Source organism: Corythoichthys intestinalis, chromosome 3 (genome assembly GCF_030265065.1).
Source record: "Corythoichthys intestinalis isolate RoL2023-P3 chromosome 3, ASM3026506v1, whole genome shotgun sequence".
In the NCBI taxonomy this organism is placed as follows: domain Eukaryota; kingdom Metazoa; phylum Chordata; class Actinopteri; order Syngnathiformes; family Syngnathidae; genus Corythoichthys; species Corythoichthys intestinalis.
Window position 1 is genome coordinate 51,680,025 of NC_080397.1, and position 18,773 is coordinate 51,698,797.

At 38.5% G+C, this 18,773-nt stretch overlaps 1 protein-coding gene across 1 annotated transcript in view; it reads left to right on the forward strand.

Annotated features, from left to right (window-relative positions):
- Positions 1-18,773, forward strand: part of LOC130913537 (proprotein convertase subtilisin/kexin type 5-like) — a 305,474-nt gene that overhangs the window by 254,825 nt on the left and 31,876 nt on the right. Inside the window, exons 22-24 of the mRNA XM_057832213.1 lie at positions 2,876-3,012; positions 9,404-9,604; positions 9,761-9,823. Of these exons, the coding sequence (XP_057688196.1) occupies positions 2,876-3,012; positions 9,404-9,604; positions 9,761-9,823 (401 nt within the window). The remainder of the gene's footprint in view (positions 1-2,875; positions 3,013-9,403; positions 9,605-9,760; positions 9,824-18,773) is intronic.

An 18,773-nucleotide genomic window follows, 5' to 3' on the forward strand; every position in this document is an offset into this window, starting at 1 on the left:
AGACACAAGATGGATATATACATTCAAAATACAGTACATAAGGACTATTTGTTTATTATAACAATAAATCAACAAGATGGCATTAACATTATTAACATTCTGTTAAAGCGATCCATGGATAGAAAGACTTGTAGTTCTTAAAAGAAAAATGTTAGTACAAGTTATAGAAATTTTATATTAAAACCCCTCTTAATGTTTTCGTTTTAATAAAATTTGTAAAATTTTCAATCAAAAAATAAACTAGTAGCCCGCCATTGTTGATGTCAATAATTACTTACACAATGCTCATGGGTCCTGAAGCCTATAAAATCAGTCGTACCCAAGCGCCAGCAGAGGGCAGCAAAACTCCATAAAAAACAATTAACAAGCAGGGGGAGTGCGTTAATTGCGTCAAATATTTTAACGTGATTAATTTAAAAAATCAATTAACGCCCGTTAACGCGATAATTTTGACAGCCCTAGTAAAAATACGTCAATGTTATGGAGGTGGGAAACACACCACTAATTTTACTACTGAAATTTTGCTAGAACCTGCATCAGAGTTTGCATAACATTAAACTGTGTGAATTTGCTAACCTGCAAAACCCGAGCAGGAAGCTGGTTAGAGAGAAGTGTCCTCCACTTTTGTGTGTTTTCTGCTGTTAACGTTAATTAAACTGTGAGAAATATAGTGAACCGTGGTTTACCCCCTTCTATCAATTTTCATTTTTGTTTTATTTATGTGGTTTTTAAAGCAACACTCGGTAACTTTTCAGTTTTGGTCTATTTTAGCAACACTGGTGGACAAAAGCGGTAGTTGTTTGAAGACTGCGTTTCCCATGAGGACCAGGGCATGAGTGCACAGTGTCTTCCTATGAAGGGCTAACAGAAAAGAATTGAGAAGCACTGGTATTACTCAATACAGATTTATTTTGCAGTGATCAGTTAGCCTATCAATTAATTAGGTTTATATTCGTGAGAAATATAGCCCTGACCCCCATTTACCCAATCTGTTTGGTCCTATTAATGTCCCGTCCCCAGCAAAAAGTGTACATGCATGTTATGCTCTTACAGTGCCTTGCAAAAGTATTCGGCCCCCTTGAACCTTGCAACCTTTCGCCACATTTCAGGCTTCAAACATAAAGATATAAAATTTAAAATTTTTTGTCAAGAATCAGCAACAAGTGGGACACAATCGTGAAGTGGAACAAAATTTATTGGATAATTTAAACGTTTTTAACAAATAAAAAACTGAAAAGTGGGGCATGCAATATTATTCGGCCCCCTTGCGTTAATACTTTGTAGCGCCACCTTTTGCTCCAATTACAGCTGCAAGTCGCTTGGGGTATGTTTCTATCAGTTTTGCACATCGAGAGACTGACATTCTTGCCCATTCTTCCTTGCAAAACAGCTCGAGCTCAGTGAGGTTGGATGGAGAGTGTTTGTGAACAGCAGTCTTCAGCTCTTTCCACAGATTCTCGATTGGATTCAGGTCTGGACTTTGACTTGGCCATTCTAACACCTGGATACGTTTATTTTTGAACCATTCCATTGTAGATTTGGCTTATGTTTTGGATCATTGTCCTGTTGGAAGTCTCAGGTCTTGTGCAGATACCAACAGGTTTTCTTCCAGAATGTTCCTGTATTTGGCTGCATCCATCTTCCCGTCAATTTTAACCATCTTCCCTGTCCCTGCTGAAGAAAAGCAGGCCCAAACCATGATGCTGCCACCACCATGTTTGACAGTGGGGATGGTGTGTTCAGGGTGATGAGCTGTGTTGCTTTTACGCCAAACATATCATTTTGCATTGTGGCCAAAAAGTTCAATTTTGGTTTCATCTGACCAGAGCACCTTCTTCCACATGTTTGGTGTGTCTCCCAGGTGGCTTGTGGCAAACTTTAAACAAGACTTTTTATGGATATCTATGAGAAATGGCTTTCTTCTTGCCACTCTTCCATAAAGGCCAGATTTGTGCAGTGTACGACTGATTGTTGTCCTATGGACAGACTCTCCCACCTCAGCTGTAGATCTCTGCAGTTCATCCAGAGTGATCATGGGCCTCTTGGCTGCATCTCTGATCAGTTTTCTCCTTGTTTGAGAAGAAAGTTTGGAAGGACGGCCGGGTCTTGGTAGATTTGCAGTGGTCTGATGCTCCTTTCATTTCAATATGATGGCTTGCACAGTGCTCCATGAGATGTTTAAAGCTTGGGAAATCTTTTTGTATCCAAATCCGGCTTTAAACTTCTCCACAACAGTATCTCGGACCTGCCTGGTGTGTTCCTTGGTTTTCATAATGCTCTCTGCACTTTAAACAGAACCCTGAGACTATCACAGAGCAGGTGCATTTATACGGAGACTTGATTACACACAGGTGGATTCTATTTATCATCATCGGTCATTTAGGACAACATTGGATCATTCAGAGATGCTCACTGAACTTCTGGAGTGAGTTTGCTGCACTGAAAGTAAAGGGGCCGAATAATATTGCACGCCCCACTTTTCAGTTTTTTATTTGTTAAAAAAGTTTAAATTATCCAATAAATGTTGTTCCACTTCACGATTGTGTCCCACTTGTTGTTGATTCTTGACAAAAAAATTCAATTTCATATCTTTATGTTTGAAGCCTGAAATGTGGCGAAAGGTTGCAAGATTCAAGGGGGCCGAATACTTTTGCAAGGCACTGTATATCGTCCCTACCAATGTTGAACCCAAACCTACACCCTTGTTCCAAACACAGTCATGTCCTGAGTCATAAGAGGGTGTGTTATACCTTGACTTCATGACGTGGATGTGGGCCACAGGCTGTGACTTGCAGAATAAATTATGATGATGATGTTATCGGAATTAAACTCAAGTAATTGTTTTTGACTGTCAAACACATTTTTTCATGTACAGACTTTTTGATGAAGGTGCTTGCGTGATCCGCTGCCCGAGGGGACGCTACGCCACGGCTGGGGAGTGTCACCGATGCCACTACACGTGCCATGAATGCACTGCCGAGGGACCGGACAGCTGCACCAGCTGTGATACGGGTACAAGCTCTTAGCTCATCGGTTATCATTCCTCTAAAATACACTGGATTGCACTTTTTGCTAGACTGGATTTTCCTTAGTCATGGGTTAAGTATTTCATCTCACACATACAGTTGGGCAAATAAGTATTTAGTCAACCACTAATTGTGAAAGTTCTCCCACTTGAAAATATTAGAGAGGCCTGTAATTGTCAACATGGGTAAACCTCAACAATGAGAGACAGAATAAGGGAAAAAAAAACAGAAAATCACATTGTTTGATTTTTAAAGAATTTATTTGCAAATCATGGTGGCTAATAAGTATTTGGTCAATACTGAAAGTTCATCTCAATACTTTTTTATGAACCCTTTGTTGGCAATAACGGAGGCTAAACGTTTTCGGTAACTTTTCACACACTGTTGCTGGTATTTTGGCCCATTCCTCTATGCGGATCTCCTCTAGAGCAGTGATGTTTTGGGGCTGTCGTTGGGCAACAGGGACTTTCAACTCCCTCCACAGATTTTCTATGGGGTTGAGATCTGGAGACTGGCTAGGCCACTCCAGGACCTTGAAATGCTTCTTACGAAGCCACTCCTTTGTTGCCCTGGCTGTTTGTTTGGTATCATTGTCATGCTGAAAGACCCAGCCACGTCTCATCTTCAATGCCCTTGCTGATAGAAGGAGATTTTTACTCAAAATCTCTCGATACATGGCCCCATTCATTCTTTCCTTTACACAGATCAGTCGTCCTGGTCCCTTTGCAGAAAAACAGCCCCAAAGCATGATGTTTCCACCCCCTGGCTTCACAGTGGGTATGGTGTTCTTTAGATGCAATTCAGTGTTCTTTCTCCTCCAAACACGAGAACCTGTGTTTCTACCAAAAAGTTCTATTTTGGTTTAATCTGACCATAACACATTCTTCCAGTCCTCTTCTGGATCATCCAAATGCTCTCTAGCGAACCGCAGACGGGCCAGGACGTATACTGGCTTCAGCAGGGGGACACATCTGGCAGTGAAGGATTTGAGTCCCTGGCGGCGCATTGTTTTACTGATAGTAGCCTTTGTTACTGTGGTCCCAGCTCTCTGTAGGTCATTCACTAAGTCCCCCCGTGTGGTTCTGGGATTTTTGCTCACCGTTCTTGTTATCATTCTGACGCCACGGGGTGAGATCTTGCATGGAGCCCCAGATCGAGGGAGATTATCAGAGGTCTTGTATGTCTTCCATTTTTCTAATAATTGCTCCCACAGTTGATTTCTTTACACCAAGCGTTTTACCTAGCCAGGGGTCGCGTTAACCGAATATTTTCCGTCGTTGACCGGTTTTTTAAAACGGTGACGGAAACAATTGAGGTCCATCTGTCATTTTGACAGGTTGCAATTCACACCCCAGACCACAGGGTGGCGAGTGAGCATATTAATGAGCTATTGTCTCTCTTGATGCATGACGTCGTTGGCCTTACTCGGAAAAATGTCAAGGCAACTGAGTGTTTGCTTGGCACGGCCAGACTGTTCTCCCTGTATTTTTCAAACACTGAGAGAAAAGTCTGGGACCCAGCCCATTAACGGCCTCTCGAGTAGGTACAAAATCAATCGACAAATCAGATTTATTTGCGTGACGTGTTCTTCACGAGCAACGTCACTCTTGCGCGCCGAAAGTCGTCTCTACAACAACATGGATGGCGAACGGGAGAGCCGAGAATATGTTCCAATCCGCGGTAAATTCAGTTTTAAATGAGCTAAAACACATCGACACGAGTCATTGACAACAGTCTGTCTCGCGCTAGCCATGTTGAATAAACTCCGCTCTCCTCGTATGTTTACTTCTGCGCGCAAGTCCCTCGTCCTGCCCTCGTCGCTTTGCTAACGGCACGTCTGCCCGTCGCTGATTGGTGCACTCCGCTGTTTGTTTGCCTCTTGTTAAGCTTGTTCGGACAGAATATTAATTAAAAATGAATGAAAACTAAATACTATTGAATATGTCATTATTATCATTTTAAAAATGTAAGTGACGGGTAAAAATAGATTATGACCGGATTTTAATGACACTGTCAGTCAAAATGACAGACAACGAAAAAGTCTAGCGCAACCTCTGTACCTAGCGCATATTCTGTCTTCCCAGCCTGGTGCAGGTCTACAATTTTGTCTCCGGTGTCCTTCGACAGCTCTTTGGTCTTGGCCATAGTGGAGTTTGGAGTGTGACTGACTGAAATTGTGGACAGGTGTCTTTTATACCGATAATGAGTTAAAATAGATGCCATTAATACATGTAACGATTGGAGCCTTGTTAGACCTCGTTAGACCTCGTTACAAGACGTTAGACCTCTTTGACAGCCAGAAATCTTGCTTGTTTGTAGGTGACCAAACACTTATTTTCCACTCTAATTTGGAAATAAATTCTTCCATGTTGACAATTACAGGCCTCTCTAATCTTGTCAAGTAGGACAACTTGCACAATTGGTGGTTGACTAAATACTTATTTGCCCCACTGTATATTCAATATGCTCTCATACACACTATTGAAGCATACTTCAGAAATATACGAGTGTCATTTGGTCCTTTCGTTTGTGAATAGATTTCAGTATTGTTTGTGAAAGCGTTACAGTAGCGCGTAAGTGTCAAACTGAAGGCCCAGGGGCCAGATAACAGAATAATAACTAATAGAAGAATGTTTGTGTCATGTTTGTCCTCCTACAGAAACTAGTTTAAAACTAAAAATATATTTCCCTCCCCCATCTTTTTCCACTTTCAAACATTTTCGAAAAAGCTCTCGGGACCCAGTAGGGCAGCGCTAATGAGCCGCATGCGGCCCAGCCGACCTAATAGCTAGTGTTACCCCCTTTGGCTGAAATAACTTCAGTGAGATGCTTTTTGTAGCCATCAACCAGTCTTTGACATCAGTCCAAAGAAAGTTTGCCCCACTCCTCAAAGCAAAATACTTTCAGCTGTGAGATGTTTGAGGGGGTTCTTGCATGTACAGCCCGTTTCAAGTCATCCCACAGCATCTCAATGGGGTTAAGATCTGGGCTTTGACCCAGCCATTCCAGGACTCTCCATTCCCTTCCTTTTCAGCCAGTCCTTGGTATGTTTTGGGTCATTTTCATGATGCACGGTCCAGTTTTTCTTCAGCTTTATTTTCACAGAAGATCTCACATGTTCCTCAAGCACCCTCTGACACATGATAGAATTTATGGTGGATTCTGTGATGGTGAGTTGGCCAGGTCCTGCTGTAGCAAAGCATCCTCAACCATAACATTTCTACCTCCATGCTTCACAGTTGGTATGAGGGTCTTTTCCTGGAATGCTGTTTTGGGTTTACGCCAAACATGTCCTCTGTTCTGGTGTCCAAATAATTTCAATTTTAGATTCATTTGTCAACATTATTCCAGAAGTCCTGGTCTTTGACGACATTCACTCTGGCAAACTTCAGTCTGGCCTTCATCTTTTTCTTGGAGAGCAAATGTTTCCTCCTTGCACACCTCTCTCTTGGGGTGAACTTGCTTGGACGGCCAGACCTGGGCATGTTGGCAGTTGTTTTGAATGTCCTCCACTTGTAGACTATTTTGCGGACAGTGGAATGGCTGATTTTATATTCTTTTGAGATGTTTCGAAAATTCCTCACCAGACGCAGAAGCGTCTACAATCTTCTTTCTGAAGGCCTTAGACAGCTCCTTTGATCTAAGGATGCAACAATACTCGGTTTTATATTGAATCGTTCGATACGCTCTCTTCGATTCAATACGCAAAATGTTCGATCCAAATGAAAAGCTCCCAAAATGTATTTTCCGAATTTTTGTCATCTCTCTCGCTAAGATGTTCAGCGCAGCTTTGTCTTGAAAAAAAATCTGCCGCTAGCAGTCTCCCTCCTGCAGTCCTCCCCCAAACTGCATTAAAGGTGGGAGCTGAAGCGCACGACGATCATTGCTCATGAGGTAAGACAGAAACTTAAGGAAGCGGCTTCAATGTCGTACAGATTCGTTATTTGGCAGCATTTTAGGTGAGCTAATATGCTCTCCCCACTCGTACAAATAAAATAATGTCAACAAAGTAGGGCTGTCAAATGATTAAAATTTTTAATCGAGTTAATTACAGCTTAAAAATTAATTAATCGTAATTAATTGCAATTCAAACCACCTATAAAATATGCCATATTTTTCTGTAAATTATTGTTGGAATGGAAAGATAAGACACAAGACGGATATATGCATTCAACATACGGTACATAAGTACTGTATTTGTTTATTGTAACAATAAATCAACAAGATGGCATTAACATTCTTAACATTCTGTTAAAGCGATCCATGGATAGAAAGACTTGTAGTTCTTAAAGATAGATGTTAGTACAAGTTACAGAAATTTTATATTAAAACCCCTCTTAATGTTTTCGTTTTAATAAAATTTGTAAAAATTTTCAATAAAAAAATAAACTAGTAGCCCGCCATTGTTGATGTCAATAATTACACAATGCTCCTGGGTCCTGAAGCCCATAAAATCAGTCGCACCCAGACGACAGCAGAGGGCGACAAAACTCCAAAAAACACAAGTAAGAAGTGTACATTGCACTGTTCTGTCATTTTAATCTGTTTGAGCGGGGCATGTGCGTTAATTGTGTCAAATATTTTAACGTGATTAATTAGAAAAATTAATTACCGCCTGTTAACGCGATAATTTTGACAGCCCTACAATAAAGTTATATTTTATTGTAAGTTGATCTATATTACTTTTTTAATATTACCGGTAAAAATGACACAATGTTATGCAGAGGTGTACTTATAATAATAATAATTATAATTTTATAGACAAATGATACTATTTACAGTGGCGGCACAAAGTTGGGGGGTGTGAAACATTCACGTCTTACTGGGGGGGGCGTAACAGAAAATAACTGAGAAGCACTTGTGTTAAGATTTAGCAGGTAACGTGCCGGAGTGTAAGTTCGGTTCTTGTGTCTCTCAATCCACAAATTATTTATATTATACTGTTTAAGTATTTTAAAGTTGCACCGATACCGATACCAGTATTGGCAGGGGGCGCCGATCCGGCCCGAATTGGTGGTATCGGTATCGACGAGTACCAACATTTAGGGCGCTGATACCATCTACTGGCATCACTTCAACACAAATGTTCATACGTCCCCACATGAGCTAATTTCCCAAATCCAGATGCATGACATCTATATGTCTTTGTCTCGAAAATACCAAACGAAATATACACCTTCGTCTTCAATATTAAGGAAGTTCACTACAAAGCATATCCGCGATGTTACACTCCTCATCTAACATGGCATTTACAAACAATTGACATGCGTGAGCTAGCGCCTGCTGTTGTAGCGATGATGGGATCAGAAAGGTTAAGACCGTGGGAGACTAAGCAAACTTATGGTTTCATGATGAACAATGAGTAGCAAATTAAGAGCGCCATACTTCAAACTCGTCCTGTTTATGAAAGTCGATTGTTATATGCTGGTGTTGTGCAGTAATGAGCAGAAGTGAGTTCTGTGGCCAGAAAACACTGAAGCGCGCACTCTAAATATCATCAAATAGCAACCTAGATGTCCTATGTTAGATCCCATGCCAACTCTCGCGTGCACACACTAGATATCATCAAATAGCAACCTAGATGTGCTACATTTGATCCCATGCCATTAGCTGCGTGAGCCCAAAGCGATGCGTAGTCCATATACTACATTGATGAATTAGAAACCGCCATGACTGAATAGAAGTTAAGCAGGCCAAATCAATCCATACCAGTGACTATAGATAATGCTGCAAATTCTGTTAATTCAGTACATGTTACAGATGGACTCGGACCACAAATAGGATGTTTTGCTTATATGGTAAATATAGCTGCTAAGAGAGCTGCAGTAATCAACAGTGTGCCCCACTTTACAAACAGTAAAGATTGTTCTCAGCACTTTTATACAACATTTCTTCAGATCAGTAAGAAGTAAGCACATAAATATTATGCACTAAAATGCTTGTTTATATGATGGCACTATTATTTTTGCTTGTTAGCAAATAAAAAAAAAAACCATTAAAAAAAAAAAAAATATATATATATATATATATATATATATATATATATATATATATATATATATATATACACACGTTTTTTTTTTTTTTTTTTGCAAACAGAGTGGTATCGGAATGGTATTGGTATCGGCCGATACTGCACAGCCAGGTATCTGTATTGGTATTGGGCCCAAAAACTGGTATCGGTGCAACACTATACACACTAATATAGATACAATTTATATCTGGAGATGGAGGTGGCTGTTTACCACTATCACACGGTTAGCGGTGCAACAATTAACACATGCATGCTTAAATACATCCACAATCAACTAACCCCTCTTGCATAGTATGATGTTATGTTTTTTAAACATTATTCTTTATTTTCTGGCCCTCACCAGACAAGTTCGATGTGCCCCGCTACCTGTTCCAGGGCCAATGTCGAGAAGTCTGCCCTGAGGGCTACTTCAACTCTGTTCACAAACACTGTGAGTCCTGCTCATCTAATTGTGTCGTGTGCACATCGGAAATACGCTGCCTCAGTTGTGGCCCGGGACACAAACTCAGAGATGGAGAATGCTTTCCACTGGAGTGCAGCACAAGTGAGTGCTTAAAAATCAAACCATCTTGTCATATTATGTCAAAGCCCCAGATGACAGCTTTCCAGTGGTGTAATTGTTTTTAAACAGGAAAGCTTATAGTATAACCTGATGACCCAACAAGTTGTCTTTTTTTTTATTTCCATGTTCTTTACGAAGGCAAGCTTTCAGAACCTGACCTATGTCTGCCTTGTGACAATGGCTGCAAACAGTGTGAACACAGTGAGTACATAAGACTACACACACTCTGACGTACCCTCAAAAAAATTACTCCGGTACGTTGTAAAGTTTACTAAAAGACAATGTGCATTTTCAGCAAGAACACATCATGTTTCCAAGGTGAGCATGATTAAATCATGCAGTCCATACATAAAGATGAACAATGAATGAGTAGCTAGATTAGATCATGTTGATGCAATATAATGTTAACGTGCCTTTCCAACCAATTGCAATAGTCTCGTCATTACTCGCGAGATTTAAAAGTAGGGTTGCCAACTCCCTGAAAAAATAAGTGACACCTCATTGGTAGAGCCGGCTGGCCCAATAACCGTCACCATTTAATTATTATTTTGTTTGTGAAAAGTGTTTTTTTTCTTTTCTTTTTTTTTTTAATTAGATGGGGCTTTGCAAGGCACAGGTCCGGCTAGTTAAATTCCTCAACTTTATTTTTATGTCTTTCTTTCATAATCTTATTATCCACGTTTTTCGGCGCACTGGAGACTAGGGTTGTTCCGATCATGTTTTTTTGCTCCCGATCCGATCCCAATCGTTTTAGTTTGAGTATCTGCCGATCCCGATATTTCCCGATCCCATTGCTTTTTTTTGCTCCCGATTCAATTCCAATCATTCCCGATAATTTTTCCCGATCATATACATTTTGGCAATGCATTAAGAAAAAAATGAATAAAACTCAGCCGAATATATACATTCAACATACAGTACATTTGTTTATTATGACAATAAATCCTCAAGATGGCATTTACATTATTAACATTCTTTCTGTGAGAGGGATCCACGGATAGAAATACTTTTGACTTTGTATATTGTGACTAAATATTGCCATCGAGTGTATTTGTTGAGCTTTCAGTAAATGATACTGTGGCCATGCCCAAATGCATAATGGGTGGATGTAACATGCCTTTAGCAACCATGACTGTGCGTAGTGCTACCAATTGATATATCTTCTCTGCGTTGAGAAATAATATAGGGTGTTAAGGAAAAGATCAATTGCTACCTTTCTTCCCCACATTGATTCCCACGATATTTCTAATCGTAGGGAGAGGGATTGTCAGGCTTTAGCCAATTAAAATAAGGCTCCTAAGGCTGCCAAAATTCAAACTACTCATTTTATGCTGCCTTTTAGCTCTCTATATTGGTAAAACGGCGCCATTACAGATTGTGCGCGACAATGCGTGAGTGGGTCGTGCAGCGCATGCATTAATTGCATTAAATATTTGAACGTGATACATTTTTTTAAGAAATTAATTACCGCCATTATCGGGATAAATTTGATAACCCTATCTTAAGCCTAAACTAAAGACTCTGGATGAGTGTAACATATTATGTCTGTAACGTTAAATACAATTAGAAAACGATTTAATAAAAAATATATACAGTATATATATATATTAAAAAAAGGCATGTCCGATATTTTTTTGCCGATTCCGATACTTTGAAAATGACGTGATCGGACCCGCCCTACTGGAGACTCCAAACCGTTTGACCGACCGGCACTGTTTAAATATCAAAATGACCGGAATTCTATTCATTTTTAATGGCAAGCATTTTCCCTTCATTTTCAATGACAGGAAAATGTACATCCATAATATGTACATCCATGCCATTGACTATCATGAATGACGCTACTATTGATGCCAATGTACTGGATTGCATTGAGGCATATATAAATTGATGCCATTGACGGCAATTTACGTTAAAATTAGGGCTGTCAAACCATTACAATTTTTAATCGAGTTAATCACAGCTTAGAAATTAATTAATCGTAATTAATCGCAATTCAAACCATCTCTAAAATATGCCATATTTTTCTGTAAATTATTGTTGGAATGGAAAGATAAGACAAGACGGATATATACATTCAACATACTGTACATAAGTACTGTATTTGTTTATTATAACAATAAATCCACAAAATGTCATTAACATTTTTAACATTCTTTCTGTGAAAAGGATCCACGGATCGATTCTTAAAGGATAAATGTGAGTTTGTATATTGTGACTAAATATTGCCATCTAGTGCATTTGTTGAGCTTTCAGTAAATGATACTGTAACTGTTCTGCCCAATACATGTGCGTTAATTGCATCAAATATTTTAACGTGATTAATTTAAAAAATTAATTACCAAGCGATAACGCGATAATTTTGACAGCCCTAATATATATATTATATATATATATATATATGTTAGGGCCTAATATATACAGCCCTCATATATATATATGTATATATATATATATAGTACTGTGCAAAAGTTTTAGGCAGGACACCTGACTAAAACTTTTGCACAGTACTGTATATATATTTCTTTAATTATTAAATTTATTAGGATCATGGAACCTTCCACTTGGGGAAAATATATACATACAGTATATCCTGTATATACATAATATAATAAAAATATACAGTACTGTGCACATATATATATATATATATATATATATATATATATATATATATATATATGTGTGTATATATATATATGTGTATATATATTAGGGCTGTCAAAATTATCGCGTTAACTGGCGGTAATTAATTTTTTAATTAACCACGTTAAAATATTTGACGCTATTAACGCACATGTCCCGCTCAGACAGTATTCTGCCTTTTGGTAAGTTTTACAGCAAGGCTTTTTGTGCTGTCTAACAGCGAACTCTTGTGGTCGCTTTGCGACATGGTTTATTGTTTTCTTGCCAGTTCAATATGGCTGCACGACGTCTCGGGCTGACGCCTACGTTGATCCTTGGACAAGATTTGTCCGTAAGTATGGCTGTTGTAAAGAATGTACATATTATGTTAGTAAGCGAAATGTTATATTTTTTGTATGAGACGCTTTTTGTTTATGTTTAGTGAACCTGTATAGCGTGCTAAGCTCACGTTGTTGCTAATGCAATGCTTGTGTACTATTTTTTTTGTAGTTTTACGACGGTCTAAAGAGGACAATGGTTTGAGGTCATTTTATTAATAAATCAGATGAAAAAGGAAGAAGTCTGATTATTAAGGCGTCGTTCACTAGCTGTCTAGCTTTGGAAAAAGTAGACGCTTCGGAGTGAGGACAGCATAGACAGATTGAAATGACAGTAGAGTGAAATGCCCACTACAGTCCTTATGTACCGTATGTTGAATGTAAATATCCATCTTGTGTCTTATCGTTCCATTCCAACAATTTATTTTACAGAATATATATATAATTTACAGAAAAATATGGCATATTTTATAAATGGTTTGAATTACGATTAATTAATTTTTAAGCTGTAATTAACTCGATTAAAAATTTTAATCGAGACAGCCCTAATATATATATATATATATATATATATATATATATATATATATATATATATATATATATATATATATATATAAAACGGCGCCATTGTAGTCTGTATGCGGCATTGCGTGAGTGGGTCGTTCCGTACATGCGTTCGTACATGCGTTAAATATTTTAACGTGATAAATTTAAAAAATTAATTACCGCCCGTTAACGCGATAAATTTGACAGCCCTAGTTGTGCCTTATGTTGGCTCAACATGTGTGCGTTATGTTCGTGCAGCATGAGTGCCTAATGTTGGCCTGACATGTGCGCTTTGTGTTAAAAGGACACAATTGCTAAATGCTGAAGGAAAGCAATATTATCAGGTGCAAATTCTTTCCATTAATTTGTATATGTCTGTTCAACACCCCATTTTTTTGAGTGTAGAACCTGAAAATGTGATTTCCAGCTTATGAGAGTGCCTCTTTGATTCCCCCCACCCATCTGAGTGACTATTGGTCTTGCACATGTAGTAACTTGTCCTTTGCATTCAGTCTTCACGCTGCGTGCTTTTGTGTTTTATTATTTTATGTGCGTTTGTGGGTGGATGGCCGGATCGCATGCAATGGCATTCACGGTTTATGGCCCAAGCACTATAGGTTGGCCACACCAAGTTAAATATGCACTACATTTAAGTGTCCTGATTACATGATGCATTTGCATTTTGCCATAACTTTATCCAAATTCTTCACATTGTGATTTAACTGTGATCAGGTCAACTGCTGTTTTTCCATTTTTGTGTTAGAACCCCCTCTGCTGATAATAATCGGCACTACAGGCGGGATTTTTTTTATTTTTTAATTTAATTTTATTATTTTTTTGGTTCATGGAATTTATTTTTACCAAGATACATTTTGTACTTCTTCAATAGGTAGGTTTTTAAAATGTGTGTTTATTTTTGTTTACTTATATACAGTGGAGAGAACAAGTATTTGATACACAGTCAATGGGAAAACCCATTGACAGTGTATCAAATACTTGTTCTCCCCAATGTATATGTTTGGATTTTTTTCATTTAATCTGTAGTTCTAATTTGTGTTTATTTTTTGCCAATGGATGAACATCTTTTTCCGTTTGTTTTGCTTCATTATTATTATATAATTACAGTGTCGTTTGGTAGTTTAAATCTTTAGTAATTTGGATTTTGTATTTTATTTCTGCCTTTATGGATTCCTATTCTATACTTTGTATATTTTTGTTTGCATTGAATGATATAGTGTGTATCCAGGGGTGGACACTTAGACAGTGGTTTTTAACGTTGCTAAAGGTACACTCAAAAAATGGGGTGTTGAACTGACATGAAAAAATTATGGAAAGAATTTGCACCTGATAATATTGCTTTCCTTCAGCATTTAGCAATTGTGTCCTTTTAACATAAAGCACACATGTCTAGCCAATATTAGGCACTCATCTTGCGCGAACATAAAGCACTCTTGTTGAGCCAACATAAGGCAGTCATGTTCACCCCAAAATACATGTTGAACCGACATTAAAGAAATACATAATTTGCACCTGATTAAATTGCTTTCCTTCAGTATTTAGCAATTGTGTTCTTTTAACATAAAGCACACATGTTGAGCCAACATAAGGCACAACTAGGGCTGTCAAATTTTATTGCGTTAACGGGCAGTAATTAATTTTTTTAATTAATCACGTTAAAATATTTAACGGATGCACAGTACGACCCACTCACGCATTGGCACAAACAGACTACAATGGCGACGTTCTATGTATATACAGAGTTAAGAGGCAGTGACAGGTGAGTGGAGTGGATACAGGCATTCATTTGGACCGTGCTTTTAATTGTGTAAAGCTTTGACATCTCTTCCACAACAATTATAACTATTGAGGTGAATAACCTGGGGAAGAATGACAGGATATTATCTCTTTCTCAACACCCTGCATTGTAAACAACACAGAGAAGATATATTATTTGCAGCCGCCACACACAGTCATGGTTACCCACTTCCCATCATGCATTTGGGCAGAACAGTTTTGTCACTACATTATCATTTACTGAAAGCTCAACACATACACTAGATGGCAATATTTAGTCACAATATACAAACTCACATTTATCCTTTAAGAAATTATCCGTGGATCCCTTTCACAGAAAGAATGTTCATAATGTTAATGCAATCTTGTGGATTTATTGTTATAATAAACAAACACAGTACCTATGTACAGTATGTTGAATGTATATATCCGTCTTGTCTTATCTTTCCATTCCAACAATAATTTACAGAAAAATATGGCATATTTTAGAGATGGTTTGAACTGTGACTAACTACGATTAAATAATTTCTAAGCTGTAAATAACTCGATTAAAAATTTATTTGTTTGACAGCCCTCATTTTAACGTAAATGGCCGTCAATGGCATCAATTAATATATGCCTCAATTGAATCCAGTACATTGGCATCAATAGTAGCGACATTCATGACAGTCAATGGCATGGACGTACATAGCTGTCAGTGGTATTATTGACTTACTTAGGCGCCACTTCAATGTCAATGGGCTGTAATGGTAAGTGGTCAAAAATCACAACCACCTATGTTTTCCTGTCATTGAAAATGAAGGGAAAATGTATGCCATTAAAAATGAATGGAATTCCGGTCATTTTGATATTTAAACGGTGCCGGTCGGTCAAACGGTTTGGAGTCTCCACTGCGCCGAAAAAATGTGGATAATAAGATTATGAAATAAAGAAATAAAAATAAAGAGAGGAATTTTAGAAGCTGGGCCTTTGCCTTTCAAAGTCCCATCTAATAAAAAATCTCTTTTCACATACAAAATAATAATTCAATGGTGACGGTACCAATGAGGTGTCCCTTACTTTTTCAGGGATTGGCAATCCTACTTATAAATCTCGCGAGAAATCATGAGACTATTGCAATTAGTTGGAAAGACACATTAACATTATGTTGCATCAACAATATCTAATCAAGCTCCTCATTCACTGTTCATGTTTATGTATGGACTGCATGATTCAATCATGCCCACCTTGGAAACATGATGGTTTTTTGCTGAAAATGCACACAGTCTTTTAGTAAACTTTACAACCTGCCTGATTCATTTTTTTGAGTGTAATTGTGCAAGTTCTCCCACTTGAAAATATTAGAGAGGCCTGTAATTGTCAACATGGGTAAACCTCAACCATGAGAGACAGAATGTGGGAAAAAAAAAAAAAAAACAGAAAATCACATTGTTTGATTTTTAAAGAATTTATCTGCAAATCATGGTGGAAAATAAGTATTTGGTCAATACCAGAAGTTCCATCTCAATACTTTGTTATGTACACTTGGTTGGCAATAACGGAGGTCAAACGTTTTCTGTAACTCTTCACAAGCTTTTCACACACTGTTGCTGGTATTTTGTCCCATTCCTCCATGCAGATCGCCTCTAGATCAGTGATGTTTTGGGGCTGTCGTTGGGCAAAACAGACTTTCAACTCCCTCCACAGATTTTCTATGGCGTTGAGATCTGGAGACTGGCTAGGCCACTTCAGGACCTTGAAATGCTTCTTACGAAGCCACTCCTTTGTTGCCCTGGTGTTTGGGGTCATTGTCATGCTGAAAGACCCAGTCTTCAATGCCCTTGCTGATGGAAGGAGATTTTTACTCAAAATCTCTCGATACATGGCCCCATTCATTCTTTCCTTAACACAGATCAGTCGTCCTGGTCCCTTTGCAGAAAAACAGCCCCAAAGCATGATGTTTCCACCCCCATGCTTCACAGTGGGCAGTGATGTCACAGATTACTTGCAAAAGTAATTTAATTACTGATTACTGATTACTTCTCAAAAAAGTAATCTAGTTACTTTACTGATTAATTTATTATCAAAGTAAGTAAGTTACTTTAAAAGTAATTTGTCAGTTATTTTTCCCAATAAATCTCCCTTTGCTGCCTCAACAGAAAAATGTCATCGCATGTAATTGAATTTTTCAGGTAAGGCTTTATCTTTGAGTTAGCAAGGGTTTAGTTAGTCGATGGAGTTGATTTCAACCACCATTGACTTGCGCTAGCGCAGCCACTCTGGAGCCCTGAAACTAACAAATAACTGACAAACTGCACAGAATTTGTTCAAAACAACTCCAACGACTAATTAAACCCCCGCTAACTCGAAGATTAAGCCTAATGTCAAAAATTCTGAACTCCCCCTGTAAAATAAAGACCTAGCCGTTAAAATGCTGTCTATAAAAGTTGTAAAGCAATAAAACAAACAACAAAAACAAATGAAATAAACAAGAATCCTACAAAGTATTTCATAATGCATGCAATATAGGCAAAAGGTTTGGAGAACCTCAAGGGTGGATACTTTGAAGAATTTAGAATATAAAACCTGTTTTCAAGCACATAATTCCTCATGTTCATTCATAGTTTTGATATTTTCAGTGAGAATTTACAATAGTAGTGAAAACACATAAAAAGCATAAATGATGAGGCGTGTCCAAACTTTTGACCCCCCCCCCCCACACACACACACACAAAGTCACACTCCACCTATGGTTACAAACTATAACTATAAAATGTACGTAAAAGCTGGTTACAAACTGTAAAAGTGCTGGCTGCGTCGTTACCTGATGGCTTTGTTTCGATTTTTGTCGCGTGGTGCTGTAATTCCAAGTGGTTCCTTGAATTAGATGTAGAGTTATTAGCGGTCGACTGCCCTTTTGAGCCAGCGCAAAGTTTGCGACGCACGGAGATATTTTTGGTCATTTTTATTAGAGAGAAATGTGAAGTCATGGCTGTATGTCCAATAAGCAAATGCAGCCGTTTGTGGTTCTTCTCCTACGTCTTCCACTGTTAGCATACTGAGAGGTAGCCAGTTTTTTGTTGGCCGCCAACAGCGCTCATAGCATGGTAATACACGTGACCCGTTTTTTTCCCCCCCCGATGAGAAAACGTGACATCCGATGTCACTGGCAAACTCAAGAGCAATATTTTCTATTCAGATGCTCTTTGTACATGACTACAGTATTCTTTATTCTACATACATCATGAGGAAAAAACAAAATAGTAACGCACAGACACTAAGGAAACAAACTTTAATCAGATTAGTGGCTTCGAAAAATGAACGCGTTAGATTACTCGTTACTGAACGAAAGTAATCAGATTAAAGTAACGCGTTACTGACAACACTGACAGTGGGTATGGTGTTCTTCGGATGCAATTCAGTGTTCTTTCTCTTCCAAACACGAGAACCTGTGTTTCTACCAAAAAGTTCTATTTTTGTTTCATCTGACCATAACACATTTTCCCAGTCCTCATCTGGATCATCCAAATGCTCTCTAGCGAACCGCAGACGGGCCTGGACGTGTACTTTCTTCAGCAGGGGGACATGGGGTGGCGTGGCTCAGTGGTGGGGTGGCGTGGCTCAGTGGTAGAGTAGTTGTCCCCCAACCCAGAGGTTGTGGGTTCGATTCTTCACCCTGATGAACTCTCCTAAGTATCCTTGAGCAAGATACTGAACCCCACGTTGCTCCTGGTGCTGCGTCACCAGTAGGTGAATGGCGAGATAGTGTAAAGCGCTTTGAGCGCCTTGAAAGGTGGAAAAGCGCTATATAAGTATAACACCATTTACCATGTCTAGCAGTGCAGGATTTGAGTCCCTGGCGGCGC